This window comes from Ovis aries, chromosome 3 (genome assembly GCF_016772045.2).
Source record: "Ovis aries strain OAR_USU_Benz2616 breed Rambouillet chromosome 3, ARS-UI_Ramb_v3.0, whole genome shotgun sequence".
NCBI lineage: Eukaryota > Metazoa > Chordata > Mammalia > Artiodactyla > Bovidae > Ovis > Ovis aries.
Window position 1 is genome coordinate 68,678,326 of NC_056056.1, and position 16,736 is coordinate 68,695,061.

At 34.6% G+C, this 16,736-nt stretch overlaps 1 protein-coding gene across 14 annotated transcripts in view; it reads left to right on the forward strand.

Moving 5' to 3' along the window:
• Positions 1–16,736, forward strand: part of CCDC88A (coiled-coil domain containing 88A) — a 120,676-nt gene that overhangs the window by 37,391 nt on the left and 66,549 nt on the right. For all 14 annotated transcript variants that reach the window (XM_042246141.2, XM_004005941.5, XM_042246142.2 and 11 more), the window contains exons 4-8: positions 399–468; positions 2,569–2,627; positions 6,053–6,136; positions 7,689–7,829; positions 12,820–12,992. In XM_042246141.2, the coding sequence (XP_042102075.1) occupies positions 399–468; positions 2,569–2,627; positions 6,053–6,136; positions 7,689–7,829; positions 12,820–12,992 (527 nt within the window). The remainder of the gene's footprint in view (positions 1–398; positions 469–2,568; positions 2,628–6,052; positions 6,137–7,688; positions 7,830–12,819; positions 12,993–16,736) is intronic.

Sequence of the window (16,736 nt, forward strand, 5' to 3'; positions counted from 1 at the left end):
AGTATACCAGTGTAGGTATCAGAGAAGGCAATGGCCACCCACTCTAGTACCCTTGCCTGGAAAATCCCATGGACAGAGGAGCCTGGTAGGCTGCCGTCCATCGGGTTGCGAAGAGTCGGACACGACTGAGCGACTTCACTTTCACTTTCCACTTTCATGCCTCAAAGGAAATGGCAACCCACTCCCGTGTTCTTGCCTGGAGAATCCCAGGGACAGGGGAGCCTGGTGGGCTGCCGTCTATGGGGTCACACAGAGTCAGACGCGACTGAAACGACTTAGTAGCAGCAGCATTGTAGGTATAGCATGCCCAAGAGATGTGCAAATAGTAAGTTATAGCTTGTTGAGTAGTAACCCTGTCAGCTGTACTCATATGGCAACCTTTGTGTATCTTTTTATAGGAGACTTTGCAGCAGTTGATCATGATGTCATTGCCAAATGTCTTAATCATTGGCAAAAATCCCTTTTCTGGTAAGTATTAAAATGAGCATAATTTGATAACAAATATAATACCATCTTTGTGTAATGTTGTAATGCTAACTAAGATCTTGCTTATTTCCACTAACACACTACGTTTTTCATCAGTCTGTCGGGAGAATTGGAGGTGATAATCCGTTCTGTATAGAGAAAATGAACAGAATATTTGTAAGTTGTAGTGAAATCAGACAAGCATTACTAAGTCCAGTGTTTTTCTGACCCTACCAAATTGATACTTTTCTGTGATGATTTTTAGTGCCTTAAAGATAAGTATGGAAGATAAGTACAGTAGTTAAAAGCTTAGAAAAATATAAGCTTTGAAAAGAAGTGATTTTGAAGTGACTTCTAGGATTCTGTTCACTCTGTTCGGGTGTTTGCTTCGGGCTTCCCAGGTGGCGCTGGTGGTAAAGAACATGTCTGTCAATGCTGGAGATGTAAGAGATGAGTGTTTGATCACTGGGTGGGAAAGATGCCCTGGAGAAGGAAAGGTAGCCCACTCTAATATTCTTGCCTGGAGAATCCCATGGACAGAGGAGCCTGGCAGGCTATAGTCCATGGGGCCACAAAGAGCTGGACATGACTGAGCATGCACACACATTTTCTAGTTTATATTAAACTACTTTTGAGTGGAAAAAAATGAGAACTAGTTTCTTAGATCATTTAAATTATTTTCTTCAAAGTTTCTGCCCTTTGCCGGATTTTAATTGTGACATGTTCAGGGTTTTAATTTTTGAACAATTGGGAAAATTAACAGCTACCTAACAGTTTCAACAAAGGACTTAATTCTTACAGGCTTCATGTAATCCAAATCAAGTATATCTTCTCCAGTTCCCACCTTCAGTCAAAACAAAGATAAAACCAAAATAAAAACTAAATCTAAGCAGCTGGTTTTGTTGAGGAAACTACCAATTACATGGAGGTGAATTAGGAGGTTAGGTGCTCTTTGGAGACATTCTGGAATGTTTAAATATACAAATAAAAATGAAAAAGTGTTGTATGTATTATGGAGTTGTTTTCAATTCCACATATATTTAGGATTTACTTAAACCAAGTTAGAGGGACCAGGAATATAAAGAAAATGGTTTATGTTCTGGAGGATCTTATGTTTTGGTGGGTGATAAACAGATTACTGGATCATGTAGTAATTAATGCAAAATAGATGTAAAAATGTTAAGACTTATAAAATATGGAGCTATTGATTATTCTTAAAGTTGGCAAGTTAGTAAGGGTTGGAGACCACTGGTATTTGGGTCAAGGAAGACTACACAGAGATGTAAGAGCTGTGCATATTATTGTGATTAGATTAGTAAGCAGTTCATTAGAGGAAAGGGGGGTAGCGAAAAAAGACAGGCAGAGGGAGTAACAGAAGTTGTGGCAGTGGCATGTGTAGGTATGTATATTTGGGGAGGGTGTTAGTATAGCTAAGAAGGTTTCATGGAGAGTAGGAGGAATTATTTGAAAAGAAAGTTTGGACTTATTTGTAGACAGGTTGGCTTGATGGTGAAATTCTGGAGTAACCCAGTGTTTTAAGAAAATTTGGATTGAATACTGTTGGACAGTGAATATACTTTCCAGCTCTGTTACAGACCATTACTTTTATCCTGCTTGTTATATACCTTTATTTTACCAGCTTCACTGTAACTGACATTTAAGGTTTTGATTCTTATGACTCTACATAGTGGAAAAGCCATTTAAATTTTATAGGTAGATGAATCATATAAGATATATGTTTTAGAAAAAAAACACCAATAGGCCTAAAAGAAGCCAGACTTATTCGGGACCATTTTGGCTGACTCTGGCATGTCTCTATAGCAGCAGTTCTTAATTTGGTATCCTGTTGTAATATAATGATTTATGGAGAAGTAGTGGATTTATAGTTAGCATCTGTTATCACATGGAGCTTTGAAAGCTATTTTATCTGTACTGCAGCCTTTCAAAATTGAGATACTTGCACATTTCTTCTGCTCTTACCACTGTAGTTAGAAACTTAATTCCTTGGTCAAGTTGTGAATACCATCTCTAGAGTTAATTCTACCACTATCACAAAGTTGAACTAAAGTAAAATGTTGTATCTAGTAATTATTTTTATTTCAGAACAAGGCACAGAAGAAGTTAAAAAGTTGCTTTTGCTTTTACTGGGTTGTGCAGTTCAGGTAAGTTAAAATACTTCATATTTTATTTTAATAAGTTTTTATAACTTTTTGAGGCTCTAGTTTCTGAAAGACTTAAAGGATGGGCCTTTGCTGTTCAGAGTCCATGTTAGAAATTTTAACATAGCTGTATAACCTAAGGAGATTCTGAAGAAAAACACTTTGTGTTATTTTATTTCAAATTTTATTTATGTTATCAGATAATCATATCTGATAGCATAAATTATGTTTGTTAATTTAATTCTTTTAATTTAATTAAAATTAATTATCTTTTTTTAAAATACAGAGGCTTTTAAAGACCCCAGGCTTTATAAGTTCCCTAAAGGTACCCTGAAAACCTCTCCCAAAACATCCTTATGACTTATGCGTGTATGTGTATGTGTTATTGAAGGGAAGAGGAGTGATGATAAAAAGGCAGAAATTATGAAGTCTCAATCATCTGCTGGCTTAGAAGTTAGTTACTGTAATAGAATTAGAAATCTTTCAGTGCCCATAACACTTTAAGAACTAAATATAAAGATAAAAGAGCTTAATTTTAAGTGGAAAAAGTTTGCTAATGCTTATTTAGTCTTCATGCCTATCTTTATAATTGGAAGTAAAACTATTTGTAGTTCTGTTTTTAACACCAGACTTTTTATGCTCTAGGGCTGGACTGTCAGTAGAATAGCCACTAGTCACAAGTTGTTGTTAAAGCTTAAATTCAGTTTAGTTCAGTCGCTCAGTCGTGTCCGACTCTTTGCAACCCCATGAATCGCAGCACGCCAGGCCTCCCTGTCCATCACCAACCCCCGGAGTTCACTCAGACTCACGTCCGTCGAGTCAGCGATGCCATCCAGCCACCTCATCCTCTGTCATCCCCTTCTCCTCCTGCCCCCAATCCCTCCCAGCATCAGAGTCTTTTCCAATGAGTCAACTCTTCGCATGAGGTGGCCAAAGTATTGGAGTTTCAGCTTTAGCAACAGTCCTTCCAAAGAAATCCCATGGCTGATCTCCTTCAGAATGGACTGGTTGGATCTCCTTGCGGTGCAAGGGACTCTCAAGAGTCTTCTCCAACACCACAGTTCAAAAGCATCAATTCTTCGGCTCTTAGCGTTCTTCACAGTCCAACTCTCACATCCATACATGACTACTAGAAATACCATAGCCTTGACTAGATGGACCTTAGTCGGCAAAGTAATGTCTCTGCTTTTGAATATGCTATCTAGGTTGGTCATAACTTTTCTTCCAAGGAGTAAGCATCTTTTAATTTCATGGCAGAAATCACCATCTGCAGTGATTTTGGAGCCCCAAAAAATAAAGTCTGACACTGTTTCCGCTGTTTCCCCATCTACTTCCCATGAAGTGATGGGACCAGATGCCATGATCTTAGTTTTCTGAAGGCTGAATTTAAGCCAGCTTTTTCACTCTCCTCTTTCACTTTCATCAAGAGGCTTTTGAGTTCCTCTTCACTTTCTGCCATAAGGGTGGTGTCATCTGCATATCTGAGGTTATTGATAATTACAATTAAATAAAATGGCAGTCTCAATTGCTCATTTGCACTAGTTACATTTCAATACTCAGCCATAGGTAGCTCTTGAGTACTGTGTAGGACAACTCTGATATTTTGATTTTTCAGTTTCAAAATTAGTGTCTTCTCATTCTCTTTTCCATCTTGGTACTCTCTCTTTTCTAGCCTTCAAGAACCTATCAACTTCATCCTATATTCTTTAAGAAAGTCTAGCCTGTTTATTCTTTAAGAAAGTCTAGCCTTCTTAAAACTTCTAAAGTTTGAATAGAGGTGAGATTTAGTACAAATTGTAGGTATTTTAAGAGTAAAGGAAGAATTCTCATTGATTTATGTTGAGATTGTATTAAAGGGTGAGCTTTTAAAAATAGTATAAATATAAAAAGTGGCTCTAGGACTTAGAAAAGGGAACTGTAGTATATGTTTAATTTAAATCAGCCAGAGGTATGGCAGTTGAATTATGACTCTTCATTGAGTCATAGTTATTATAACCCTGCTATTTAATGTATGCTCATTGGCTCAAACTGTTTATTGGGCAATACTTTGGAAGCATAAAATTTAAAAATTGGGGTTACCATACCTAAAAAGTTATTTTATAGATGCTACAAAGGTACTATCTGAAAGTCATTCTTAATTATTCTCACTATGCCTGTCAGATATTAGTAGACCAAAAATCTTGTTTTTAAACCTGGTAATTTTTATCACATGTTCCCCAAAACTCTGACTTCCTCGTTACAACTGAAAACTTTACATTTCTTGTAAATTAATTTTAAATATTTTTGTATTATCCTAATAATTTTGTTTTTATAGGATGAGGAACTTTCTGCACTGATAGAAATGTGCTTAATTAAGTTAAATTGTGTGGCAGTAGAAACAGAATATTATAATGTAATATGTAGAGTATAAATCAGAACCTTACTAAGTTTCTTATTGACGGAAGACCCAATGTTTCTTTTTTGAGTTTAGTGCCTTCACTAGGAGTTCAGTAATTGGCCCAAAAGATGCAACTAAGCTAGACAAGGCTGTGCTGTCTATTTTGTATGCACTTCTCATTTGGTAGCTGTAAAAATACAGTTACACAAACAGTTGGATTGCAGTATAAGAGATGTAGGGGGAAGATAGAGTAAAACAAGAAGATGCATGTTAAGCTCTTATTCAGTACTGATTGGAAAAGAAAAGATAAGGTTTGCACTGTAACACTTTTAGTTTATATCAAGGTTTTTTTAATGTGCACAATGAAGAATTGCTGCCTTTATTCTACTTGCTACATGTGTACTTGTATATACATTCTTAAATTTTGCCCCTGGTAACTTTTTGTTAGAAACAAATCAAATATTTATTGTATTATCTTATATGTGTTGAACTGGGCCACAAAAAGAGATTTCTTTTATTGAGATTGATAGGATAAAGATGTGAGAATGAATTGTAAGTTTGAAGTAAAAATTGCTCAGAATTTTTTTTTCCAAGAAGAAAGGCTGTGTTGTTTGATGACAGCCAAAGACTGACTGAGCATTTTGGCTATATTCCGAATTCTGCCACTGACTCACTGTGTTTTTTGGCAAGTAACTTATCCTCCCTGAAACAAGTTCTTGATTCTTTACTTCTCTGTTTGTAAAGTTAGCATAATAATATTTTACTGACCTCACATGAGTTGTGTAATGATTACCTGCTTTAGAACTTTTCAGCATACAAGTAATATGGATTTTCAATACCTTACTTTTAAAATAAATATTTCTAAATTTTAATCTTTTTATTAGGTAAGTATATTAGAGAGATCATTTAAATGCAAAACAAAACCCTCATTGTGCTGTTTAAACCCTCATTGTAGCCAAGCTTTTTAGCCTAATGAGTTTTTACTTATTTACAACATATTAGCAACTATTCCTTATAAAGTATGAGTGATTGTTCTATTCATTTCCCTTAGTGTCAGAAAAAAGAAGAATTTATTGAAAGAATTCAAGGTTTAGATTTTGATACGAAAGCAGCAGTTGCCGCACATATTCAAGAGGTAATAATCTGTATAAAATGTTCATGTGTTTTTTATGAAGTTCATCATACATTATATTTGTATATCTCCCCAAATACTTAAAGTCATAACTTAAGCAAGAATAAATAAAAGTCAAATATAGTCAAATACTTAAAGTCATAACTTAAGCAAGAATAAATACAAGTCAACTTAAGCACTCTGCTTTTAGGTCATCCTCTTTTCTTTAGACATAGCTTCTTAAGTGAATCATCTATAATGGCACAGTGCTGACTACAGATGTACTGTTGACTTTATCCATAGGGATATAGGCAGAAAGTGCTATCTGAGGAATGTATATTTCTTTGTTAGACAGCATAGCATGCATGATATAGTGAATGGAAACAGCATAATGTGGATCACTGCCTGTAATTCAAATTAAAGTGAGCTAAGGTAATGTATTATATCACTCCAGTGATTTTGTTTTAATGAATGGGCACAGCAGAATTTCTATTGAAGATATTGCTTGAATTATAAATACATTAGTGATTGTATCATCCATGTAAAACCTAAATATAGGACCTAATGTGCAATGTCAAATAATTGAAGTTAATATTTGTTAAGATTTCTTTTTTTAAGCTGCTATTTCTGCATCTGTCTAGTCTTGGGCTTTTAATCTTGTGTACTTATTAGTTTTTAGAACTACAGTGTGTTAAATTTTACATGTTGATTAGAGAGAACTAAGGAAACGGAAGGGGGAAGAGTTATATTTAAATAATCTCTATTTCAATCACATTGTGTTCCATATGTTTTCTTTTCTGTTAGTTAATGTTCATAGAACTCTGCTTTCTTGTCAGTAATATTGTCAACAGTAAGCATATTAGTACACAATAAGATACAGTTTTGTTGGTACTTTCCCTTTACATATATGTTTCCATTAGCTTTGTGAGTTGTATTTTATTTTGAATAAATGTTGAGTGCCACACGTTACTGAATTTGCCACCATTCTTGAAAGTGTTATTTTTCTGTTTATTGTGAAAGTTAAAGCAAAATATCAGAATCACAGTGAGAAATGGAAAACAAGAAATAAGTATCTCACTTATATAACTTCTCCATTCTTTTAAAAATCTTTATTAGGAGTCTTTTTCTCCTAAGGTGCTGTGATAGTATCACCTCAGAATCTGTAAAAACTTTGCTTTTTAAGAATAAAAGTGCAATAATATATATAGTATAGGATTAGAAAAAACTTTTGCTTTTGATTTCAGTTACAATTTATTTAGTCTTATCCAAGGAAATGATCAGTTGATTCTATTAAAGCAGTTGTCAGAAATAATAGTATCACCTTTCCTTAGGAATGCCTTGAATTAAATCTTATTTTTTAGTTAGAAGATAAAAATAAATTCATTTAAAGATTATATTTAGTGAAAATAATTTTTAGTAGAAGCTTTTTCAGCATTTGTTAATTTCAAATGCTTTTAGACATATTTAGTTTTCATATTTTTATTATATGGGATATATAATATTTAACTTAATGTACTAAAATCTATTTTTAAGTATTAGCCATTTAAAAGTTGTTTATTTTGGTTGCTTTCTAAAGGTAACCCATAATCAGGAAAATGTGTTTGATCTACAATGGATGGAAGTGACTGATATGTCTCAGGAGGAAATAGAACCACTCTTGAAAAACATGGTATTGCATCTAAAAAGGCTTATAGATGAGAGAGATGAACATTCAGAGGTTTGTAAATTTCTTTTAGTATATTATGAAAGTTTCCTTTCCAAAAAACTTCAGAGATTTTTGAGAATTGATAATCTGTTTCTTAGGGACAGGTAATAAGGTACTATATGTCTTTTGTGTAACATAGGAACCAGAAAGGATGCATAAGAGCCCCAAAGTGCTAGTAAACATATTGCAGTTGGATTTTCTTTTCCCCTTCCTTCTAAATTACTCTGACTTTGTTCTGTGTTTTTTTTAAAAACTCATCCCTATAGTTCTGGCAACAAGTACGAAACCAGAGTTCTGGCAAAAGTATAAAACTAAAAATATCGTTGATGTAAGTGGAAAAACCATTGCTTTTTCAAAGTTTAAGAATTTGATTAAGGTTAATTTTGTAGTTTCATTGCCACATTTTGAGACTGTAAAAAATGTGTTAAAGGAGAATAACAGGTGTTCTGAATAAAATGTGCCGCAAAAGGTCTCAAATTTTTGTAGCAGTTTAATGAGGTGTGATTTTTAAAAAAGAATTATTATAAGCTCTTTTAAGAAAGCACTTTGCTTTTAAAAGGAGTAAAATTGCACCAGACTTTTTGGTTGGATTCTTTGAGAGCAGTTTATAATTTTTAGAGAAGTCTAGACGTTAGTGCATGTGGTGGTGAGTAATATTTTCTTAATAGCAGACCAAAATACTCTGTCATTCTGGAGGCTGTAAAACTTTGATCAGTCGTTCAATTTACATGAGAGAGACAGATTTGAGTTTATTTATGGAGAATTTGATTAGTCTTGGGACTAATGAAAGACTATATAGGAGAAATTTCTAGAGATGTTTTTGGAATAAAAAGCTTTCTCATTGCTCTATAAAATATATTCATTTCTGATGGGAATTTTTAGCTTTTCTTATGGCTTTAAAAGAGAAGAATATATAGGAAATAAAGAAATGTTTTTTAAAGCAACAGCTGAATTTTTTAAAAATTTACGACAGTGAGACCAAAGGAAGAAACAAATGAGTTTCACAACATCCCTAGTATATATGAAACCTACCCTGAGATACTCAGATCACTTTATTTTCAGTCAGTTTTGAACCATATGCTGTATCTTCTTTTTTATGTTAGTAATCTTTTTACTGTTTTAGTAAAAACAGTTTCAGTAGGCGGTAGTACTCACACTGGGAGTTCAAGTGGGTATCCTAGCACTCAAATCCTCCATTTGTTGGCATGGCCAGAATTGGGCTATCCACGAGGGGTGCTCCCCCTTGTTAGAACAGAGAGCCCTTTTCTCTGTTTTTATTGCTCTTCTGTCATCATTGTTTCCCTTTGATCTAGAAAGTATAATTTGGTGACATTGTTTTTAATTATACGTCTTTTTTTTTTCTTAATGCTGTGAAACAAGGATCTCTTCAGTCATCTCCTTTTGAAAGTGAAAGTGGCTGAGTCATGTCAGACTCTTTGTAACCCTGTGGATTGTAGCCTGCCAGGCCCCTCTGTCCATGGAATTCTCCAGACCAGAATACTGGAGTGGGTAGCTGTACCCTTCTCCAGGGGATCTTCCCAACCCAGGGTTTGAACCTGGGTCTCCTGCACTGCAGACGGATTCTTTACCATCTGAGCCGCCAGGGAAGCCCAAGAGTACTGGAGTGGGTAGCATGTTCTCCAGCAGGATCTCCCCAGGCCAGGATCTTCTTTTACTAAACTCCAGCAGGATCTTCTCCTTTTACTAAAAACTAAATATTTATTGTCACTGTTTAGGCCAAGCTTTGTATTATAGATTTATTGTGTACTTAATCTTAGTACATCTGCACAATAATCCCATTTTAAGGATGAAGATTCTAAAGTTCAGAGAGGTTAGATGACTTGCCCATTCTAACTCCAACACTTGTGATCCTAACGTTTATAATACCTTTGCCTAAATCTCTGCTCTGATACTTTTCCTTAATGATGATTTCTGTAATTATCATCACCTGAAATTTTTAGCCTTGTTGTATCATATGTTCATTCTTCACTATATATTGATAAATACCTGCTTTTTGTAAGAACTTTTACTAGAGTATGAGAGAGCAGCAGACTTCCAAAGAAGGACCAAAGATGGTTACAGTCTAATAGGGAAATTATTTTAACAAGTGAGTTAACTGTAATTAAAGTTGTTAAGTGACAAGTACCAAAAAAAAGAGACATGTATCTAAATGTTGTACCATGTGTGTGAATTGGTCGCTCAGTCATGTCCGACTCTTTGCAACCCCATGGACTGTGTCCCGCTAGGCTTCTCTGTCCATTGAATTCTCCAGACAAGAATTCTAGAGTGGGTTGCCATTTCCTTCTCCGAAATGTTGTACTATATGAATTTAAAGAAGAAAGATATTACTTGCAACTGATAGTGGAATACCTAAGATTGGAAGGATCAGAGAAAGCTTTTCAGAAATTAAAAGTATGCCTTAATAACATTTCCTATCAGACTTTTTGAAAATGTTTGGAGTTCTTAAGCTCGAGAAACTACCACTATTAGAGAAAAGGCAAAATGGAAAGTACCTCTGGGTATTCTCTTAATTCTTAATACTAGGTTTCTTTCTTTTTATTTTATTACTTTATTTATTTTAGTTGGAGGCTAATTACTTTACAATATTGTAGTGGTTTTTGCCATACATTGATATGAATCAGCCATGGGTTTACATGTGTTCCCCATCCTGAACCCCTCTCCCACCTCCCTCCCCATGGTTTCTTTCTTTTTAAAAAATATTTTGCATCCATAGATCTTTTGTGCTCTGTTTGTTTACAACTGGAAATTATTGTTATACTTTAATTTTACCACCTGCTAATTTCAAATATAATATGTATCTTCAGTACTTTTCTTGAGTTTTCTGTTTTGTGAATAATTCAGTAAAATATTTCTGAACAGCTTTTTGTATTCACTACTATGCTGGATAACATCAGGGATACAAAGGAAGTATAAGGAAGGTTGTATCTGATTTATTTTAAAAAAGCACATTGTAAATGAAAAATAAGGTGGCATGTAATTAAGTTCTAGTTTGTGTATGAAACAGATATTTAGTAATTACTATATGCAGATACTGATGGTTCACAGGTAAAGAATTTGCCTGCAAATGCCGGAGACATAGGAGACGCAAGTTCAGTCGCTGGGTCAGAAAGATCCCCTGGAGGAGGAAATGGCAACCCACTCCAGTATTCTTGCCTGAAAAATCCCATGAACAGAGGAGCCTAGCGAGCTAGTCCAAAGAGTCACAAAGAATCAGACATGACTGAGCACAGACACACACACATGTATGCAGGTACTTTTGTTAAAGACAAGAGATGTTATAAGGCAATATTAAAGCGACAATAAGAGACAATATTAATTGAGACAGTAAGAAAATAGGCAAATAAAAGCTGACTCTGTGAAGTTTGAGCTTGGGGTGCTGTGGAAATTAGTAACACTATCCACAGAGACAGTGGAGTTGGGCTGGACATACTAAGTAGATAGACCAGGTGACGTAGTGTCAGTGAGCAAACCATCCTTCAAAACGTAACACTGAAAGAGAAGTAGAAGGATAATAAAGGGGAAAATGTGATTTTTTTTTCCCCTCCCTAGATAGTAGAAACTTGTATGTCTTTGAAGAACAAGGAGAAAAAAGCAATAGGAAGAGAGAAACTGAAAATGTTACAGAAGTCAGGAATATGTGTTGGGAATAAGAGATGCATAAAAATGGAGGAATTTATTGCAGGTGGTTCTGTTTCTTTGACAAATTGAAGGAGAGTTCATTTGTTGGAAGTCATGATAGCAGTTTGTAGTTGGGGGCTTGTGTAGAGAAAAGGGGAATATATTTACATCTGCCTTTATGGGAAAATTTTACCAGGAAACCATCAAGATTTTCAGTGAAAGAATTGATGGACATTGGAAAGAGCTTAATTGAAAGTGGATGACAACTTCTGTAGTGGGGCTGTATTTTATTTGTTTAGTTTTTTTAGAGTTCTTTATCACCTTGGAACAGGAGTAGAAAAATTGACAGTAGGTAAGGAAAATGACATAGCATTGTAAGTCAGACTTGAACTTGAATTTGTGTTATATTCCTGTGTGACTTTTAAGTTATTTAATCTATATGTGCCTCAGTTTCCTTATATCTAAAATAGATGTAAAGCCTCTATTGCCAATTATAGTGTTGGATGGGATCTTGTTGGAAGATTCTCTAGCTAGGAGTTCTGTATATATTTGTTTCCTTTTGTTTTTTCCCCGAAGAGTGAACGAACCATAGTCAAAGAATGACATAGTAGTGTTAAATTAGAAAGTAAGAGTGACATTAAACAGCCTAATTGCAGTTTCAGGCCAAATCGGAACTCTAGAGTAGCCAAGAATAATCTGTTTGACTGGGCAGAGGGGGAGAGTTGAGTGATTGGAGGTTCAGGCATAGGAATGGTGATATAGGAGTAATGTTCTAGTAAAGAAGGCTAAGGAACTGTATTTTTGATTTTTAAAACTTGAAATTAGCCTCTTGTGCTACTGGTTACTGTGTTGGACAGAACAGTTACAGACATAATAATTTTGAGTTAATTCTCTACTGTGTCAACAAATCTTCTATGCTTTTCCAACAGTTGCTATTTGTTCTACAGATTTTACTGCAATTTATTAATTTTTCTTAAAACACTGGGAAGGGAAAAAAGTATTGTCTTGTTCTTGTGTTATCTACTAAATAACTCAACCATGTACTGTTGAATGAAACTTTTTGAAAAATGACAGCTAAATATGTCAAAGTTAAGGGACTTACCTGGTGGTGCTGTCTTTAAGTCACCATGCAAGGGGTGTGGGTTTGATCCCTGGTTGGGAACTAAGATCCCACATGCTGTGTGGCATAATCAAAAAACAAAAAGTTCACCATTAATGATAAAGATAATAAATAAGACATTTTTGACCAATGGATTCTTTCTGATATTGTAGTATAATACTTAGAATTAGTGACTAGTGTTGTGTGTTTGGTTCTCTGATACGTAAAATACTAAAAGTGCTTCTGTGATTCCTGTTCCCTTAGACTATTGTAGAACTCTCTGAAGAGCGGGATGGTCTTCATTTTCTACCCCACGCCTCTTCATCTGCACAGTCACCTTGTGGTTCTCCAGGCATGAAGCGAACAGAAAGTCGACAGCATCTGTCAGTGGAGCTGGCAGATGCTAAAGCCAAGATAAGAAGGCTTAGGCAGGAATTGTAAGTTGCTACTTTTCAAGGCTTGTTGAATTTTTATGGTTGCAAAGGTGACCTAAATGCAATGTTTTTAGGCTTATGAAATTGTGCGGTTCCCAGTTGGTAGGCTGTGTCACAGTTTTCAGTAGTATTTGTCAAAATGAAGACACTATCAAAGTTTTCTTAATGCTAAATCTTATCAACTTAAAGGATGCCCTTTATCCTGTATCTGTGTACTTCCTATTCTTCTAGTGTTAGGATGTCCTTTCTTTTATAAAATAATGTTTTTCCTTGGCAAATTAAGGTCTGCTTAATTTTTTTATTTTTTCATTCCATGAAATCCAAAATACTGACAACCACTGATACAGATTGTTAAGTTTGGCTTTTTTTAAATTAATGTTATAAAATGAATTTTTGGTGTACAGTATTACAGAAAAATAATTTTGTGTATCTTCTGCATGGAGTAATTGAAATGCCTGAGTCACGTACTTAAAAATGGTAAATATTCAGATTGGTTAGTGCTGATAAAATTAATATTTATTTAACTTTCAAAAATCATTACAGGAAAATCAGTATAAATGTCACATTGGTGAATAACTTGTAAAGACACCACCAGTCTCTGCTGGAGATTTTTTTATATTGCACTTTAAAAAACAAAGGAGTTGTGTGTTATAGGCTTTTTCTTTCCTTTTTTTTCCCCTTTTTTGGGAGGGTTTTGTTTTCTTGAAATTTAGGCTTTGGGGTGTAGATTTTAAATTTAAAACCACCATATAACAATTAAGTTTATTGATTGTTTAAAGCAGTTAGTTTTAAGAAAGTGGCTGAATGTGCAAGGTAGAAAAAATATACAGTCCATAGGAAAATTTGAAAACAAGAAAATACAGCTTTCATTGTGAATGTCTGCGGTATTATGTATCTGTTGAAGTGAATACGCCCAAGATATTCTATAAACAGCTGCACCATGAAAATTAGGGAAGAGATTGCTGTTATTAGTTTGACTGGCAGTTAATGGATAGCCTAAACAGTGAACACTAGTTCGTTCCATATAATTTAGCACAATCTTCTTCAGTCTTTAGATAAAGCATGCAATTAGAACTGCAGTGATGGCTGTGAATTCATTTAACATTTTGCACTATATTAAAATTTGATTTTAAAATAAAATTTACTTGAGCATAGTGTTGTTAAAATTCCAGACAACTTAAAGAGATTAGTAAAATTTGGTCTCATGTTGACTGGAATATATAAATGAATATTTTTAATGAATAAATAAATATGCCAGATATAGCAAGTTTTCTCAGTAACTAGCATTACATCAAATACCATCTATATCTTTTGTTGTCCTTTGAAAATGTGTTGCTTCATGGGTTTCTTCTGTTAACATCTGTTTTAAGTGTTTTTGTTGGGATAGATCTTTACTAAAGTGATAGAAGTGTGGAATAATGGTAGATAAAAAGAGTTTAGGTTGCCTTATACCTAATGGAGATAAATAATTGTAATAAGAACATGCAGATTGATAGCATACTTGTGGGTGGTACATCATAATACAATTGCTTTTGATTTATTGACATACAGAGTAAAAGTGTAATTTGGATGGAAGAAGAAGTAATTCCTTATAAATTTCACTTTTATGCAATACTTAACATTATCAAATGCTTCCTCTAATAATTCTCTTTGTCTCCATGGATCCCATGTTTCCAAAGAGTTTTTCTCTCATGCGAAATATTTTTTTTTTAGAAAAAAACAGCTTTATTAAAATATAATTCATATATCAGAAAATTGAACCTTTCAAAGTGTGCGATTCAATGATTTTTAGTTTATTCTTAGAGTTGTGCAATCATCCCATGCCATCTAATATTAAAACATTTTCATTACCCCAGAGAGAAACTGCATACCCATCAACAGTCACTGCATCACCTTTGGCCTCTGCCTCCTCAAAACCACTAATATACTTCCTATTTCTATAGATTTGTCTATTCTAGACATTTCATATATATAAATGGAATCATACATTATGTGTCCTTTTATTTCTGGCTTCTTTCACTTAGCATAATGTCGTCAAGATTTGTCCATGTTGTACCATATAGCAGTACTTCATTCCTTTTGATGGTTGAATAATACTCTCTTTTATGGACATTCTACATTTTGATTACTCATTTATGAGCTGATGGACGTTTGGATTGTGTTCTACTTTTTGGCTATTTAAATAATGCTCCTGTGAACATTCATGTGTGTATTTTTGTATAGACGTATATTTTCATTTCTCTTAGGTATTTACTGAGTTGCGGAAATTCTTGGTCATATAGTAGCTCTGTATTTAACCTTTCGAAGAACTGTCAAACTATTTGGCTGTACCATTTTATATCACCACCAGCAAAGTATGAGGCCTCTAGTGTCTCTGCATCCTCAGCAATACCTGTTATTATACACCCTTTTATTCCAACCATAGATTTGATTTGCATTTCCATCATGACTAATAATGTTGTCTCTTTTCATGTGCTTATTGGCCATTTGTATATCTTCTTTGGAGAAATGTGTATTCAGTTCCTTTGCCCATTTTTAAGTTGAATTTTGAGATAAACTTTTAATCAGTTCAGTTCAGTCACTCAGTCGTGTCCGACTCTTTGCGACCCCATGGACCACAGCATGCCAGGCCTCCCTGTCCGTCATGAAATTACATGAAAACTGGAGGGATATTACAAATCTCTATACCCTACAGTTGAGAGTAAGTGAATTTTATTCACTTTTGACTTGGGGGAAAAAAGGGAGTGGTGTCAGGAAAAGTTCGTAGAGATAGTAACATTTCACCTAATGTTAGGCATTAAGTAAGTTGAAAAGGCTCAGATGGGTAGAAGCAGAAGAAACAGCAGCAATAGAATATGAAGAGGGACATGGGGAAATGAAGTTGAAATGATGGAGTGGGTAAGTAGAGTGTCATGTGTGCAGTGCTGAGAAATTTGAATATTAAACAGTGGGGGCCAACTGAAGATTTTTTTGTATAGGAGAGCAGTTTAAAAACAGATTTCTGTTTTAATAAAGAGATATCAACCTAGTAGCTGACCTTTAGTGAGTATTCAAATTGGAAAAATAAATTCTGGTGTCATTGTAAAGATAGATTGAAGGACAGTCCAGGCAAGAAGTGGTTTGGGCCTGATCCAGGGTTTTAATGATGAGGTTAAAGAGGAGGTGTTAAGGAAGAAAGTAGTGTCTTCAGTATATTTCCTAGTTTCCTATAAGTAGTGTCTGTCTAGATGGTGATGCCATTCATTCAGATAGGGAACATAAGAGAGAGGAATACTATTAAGGTAAAAGACAAGTTTAGTTTTGACATATTTAGTTTGAGGTGCCTTTGAAATATTTCTGTTGAGATGATCAGTTGGATAACTGACTACCTGGCCCATGATGCAGAGTAGAGATTTCAGATCATTAGTATACTCATGCAGAGTACTATATGCAGCAGCATGTAAGTCATAATTGAAACCTTTGGAATGGATCAGACTGCCCATGAGCATGAAGAATGTGAAGGATGTATTCTTTTAGAATACAAATACTAGAAAGGTGTTTAAGTGGTCAAAGGTAGATGTCATTTATTACCCATTTATTACCCACATTACTGTTTCTTCATATACAAAATAACGGGTAGAGCAAATGATTAAGTGCATGAGCTTTAGAGGCATTCTAAAATGTGAATCCTGGCTTTCAACACTTCCTAACTGAGTGACTGTGGCCAAGTTACTGAAACTCTAAGACTATTCAGTTTCCTAGACTGTT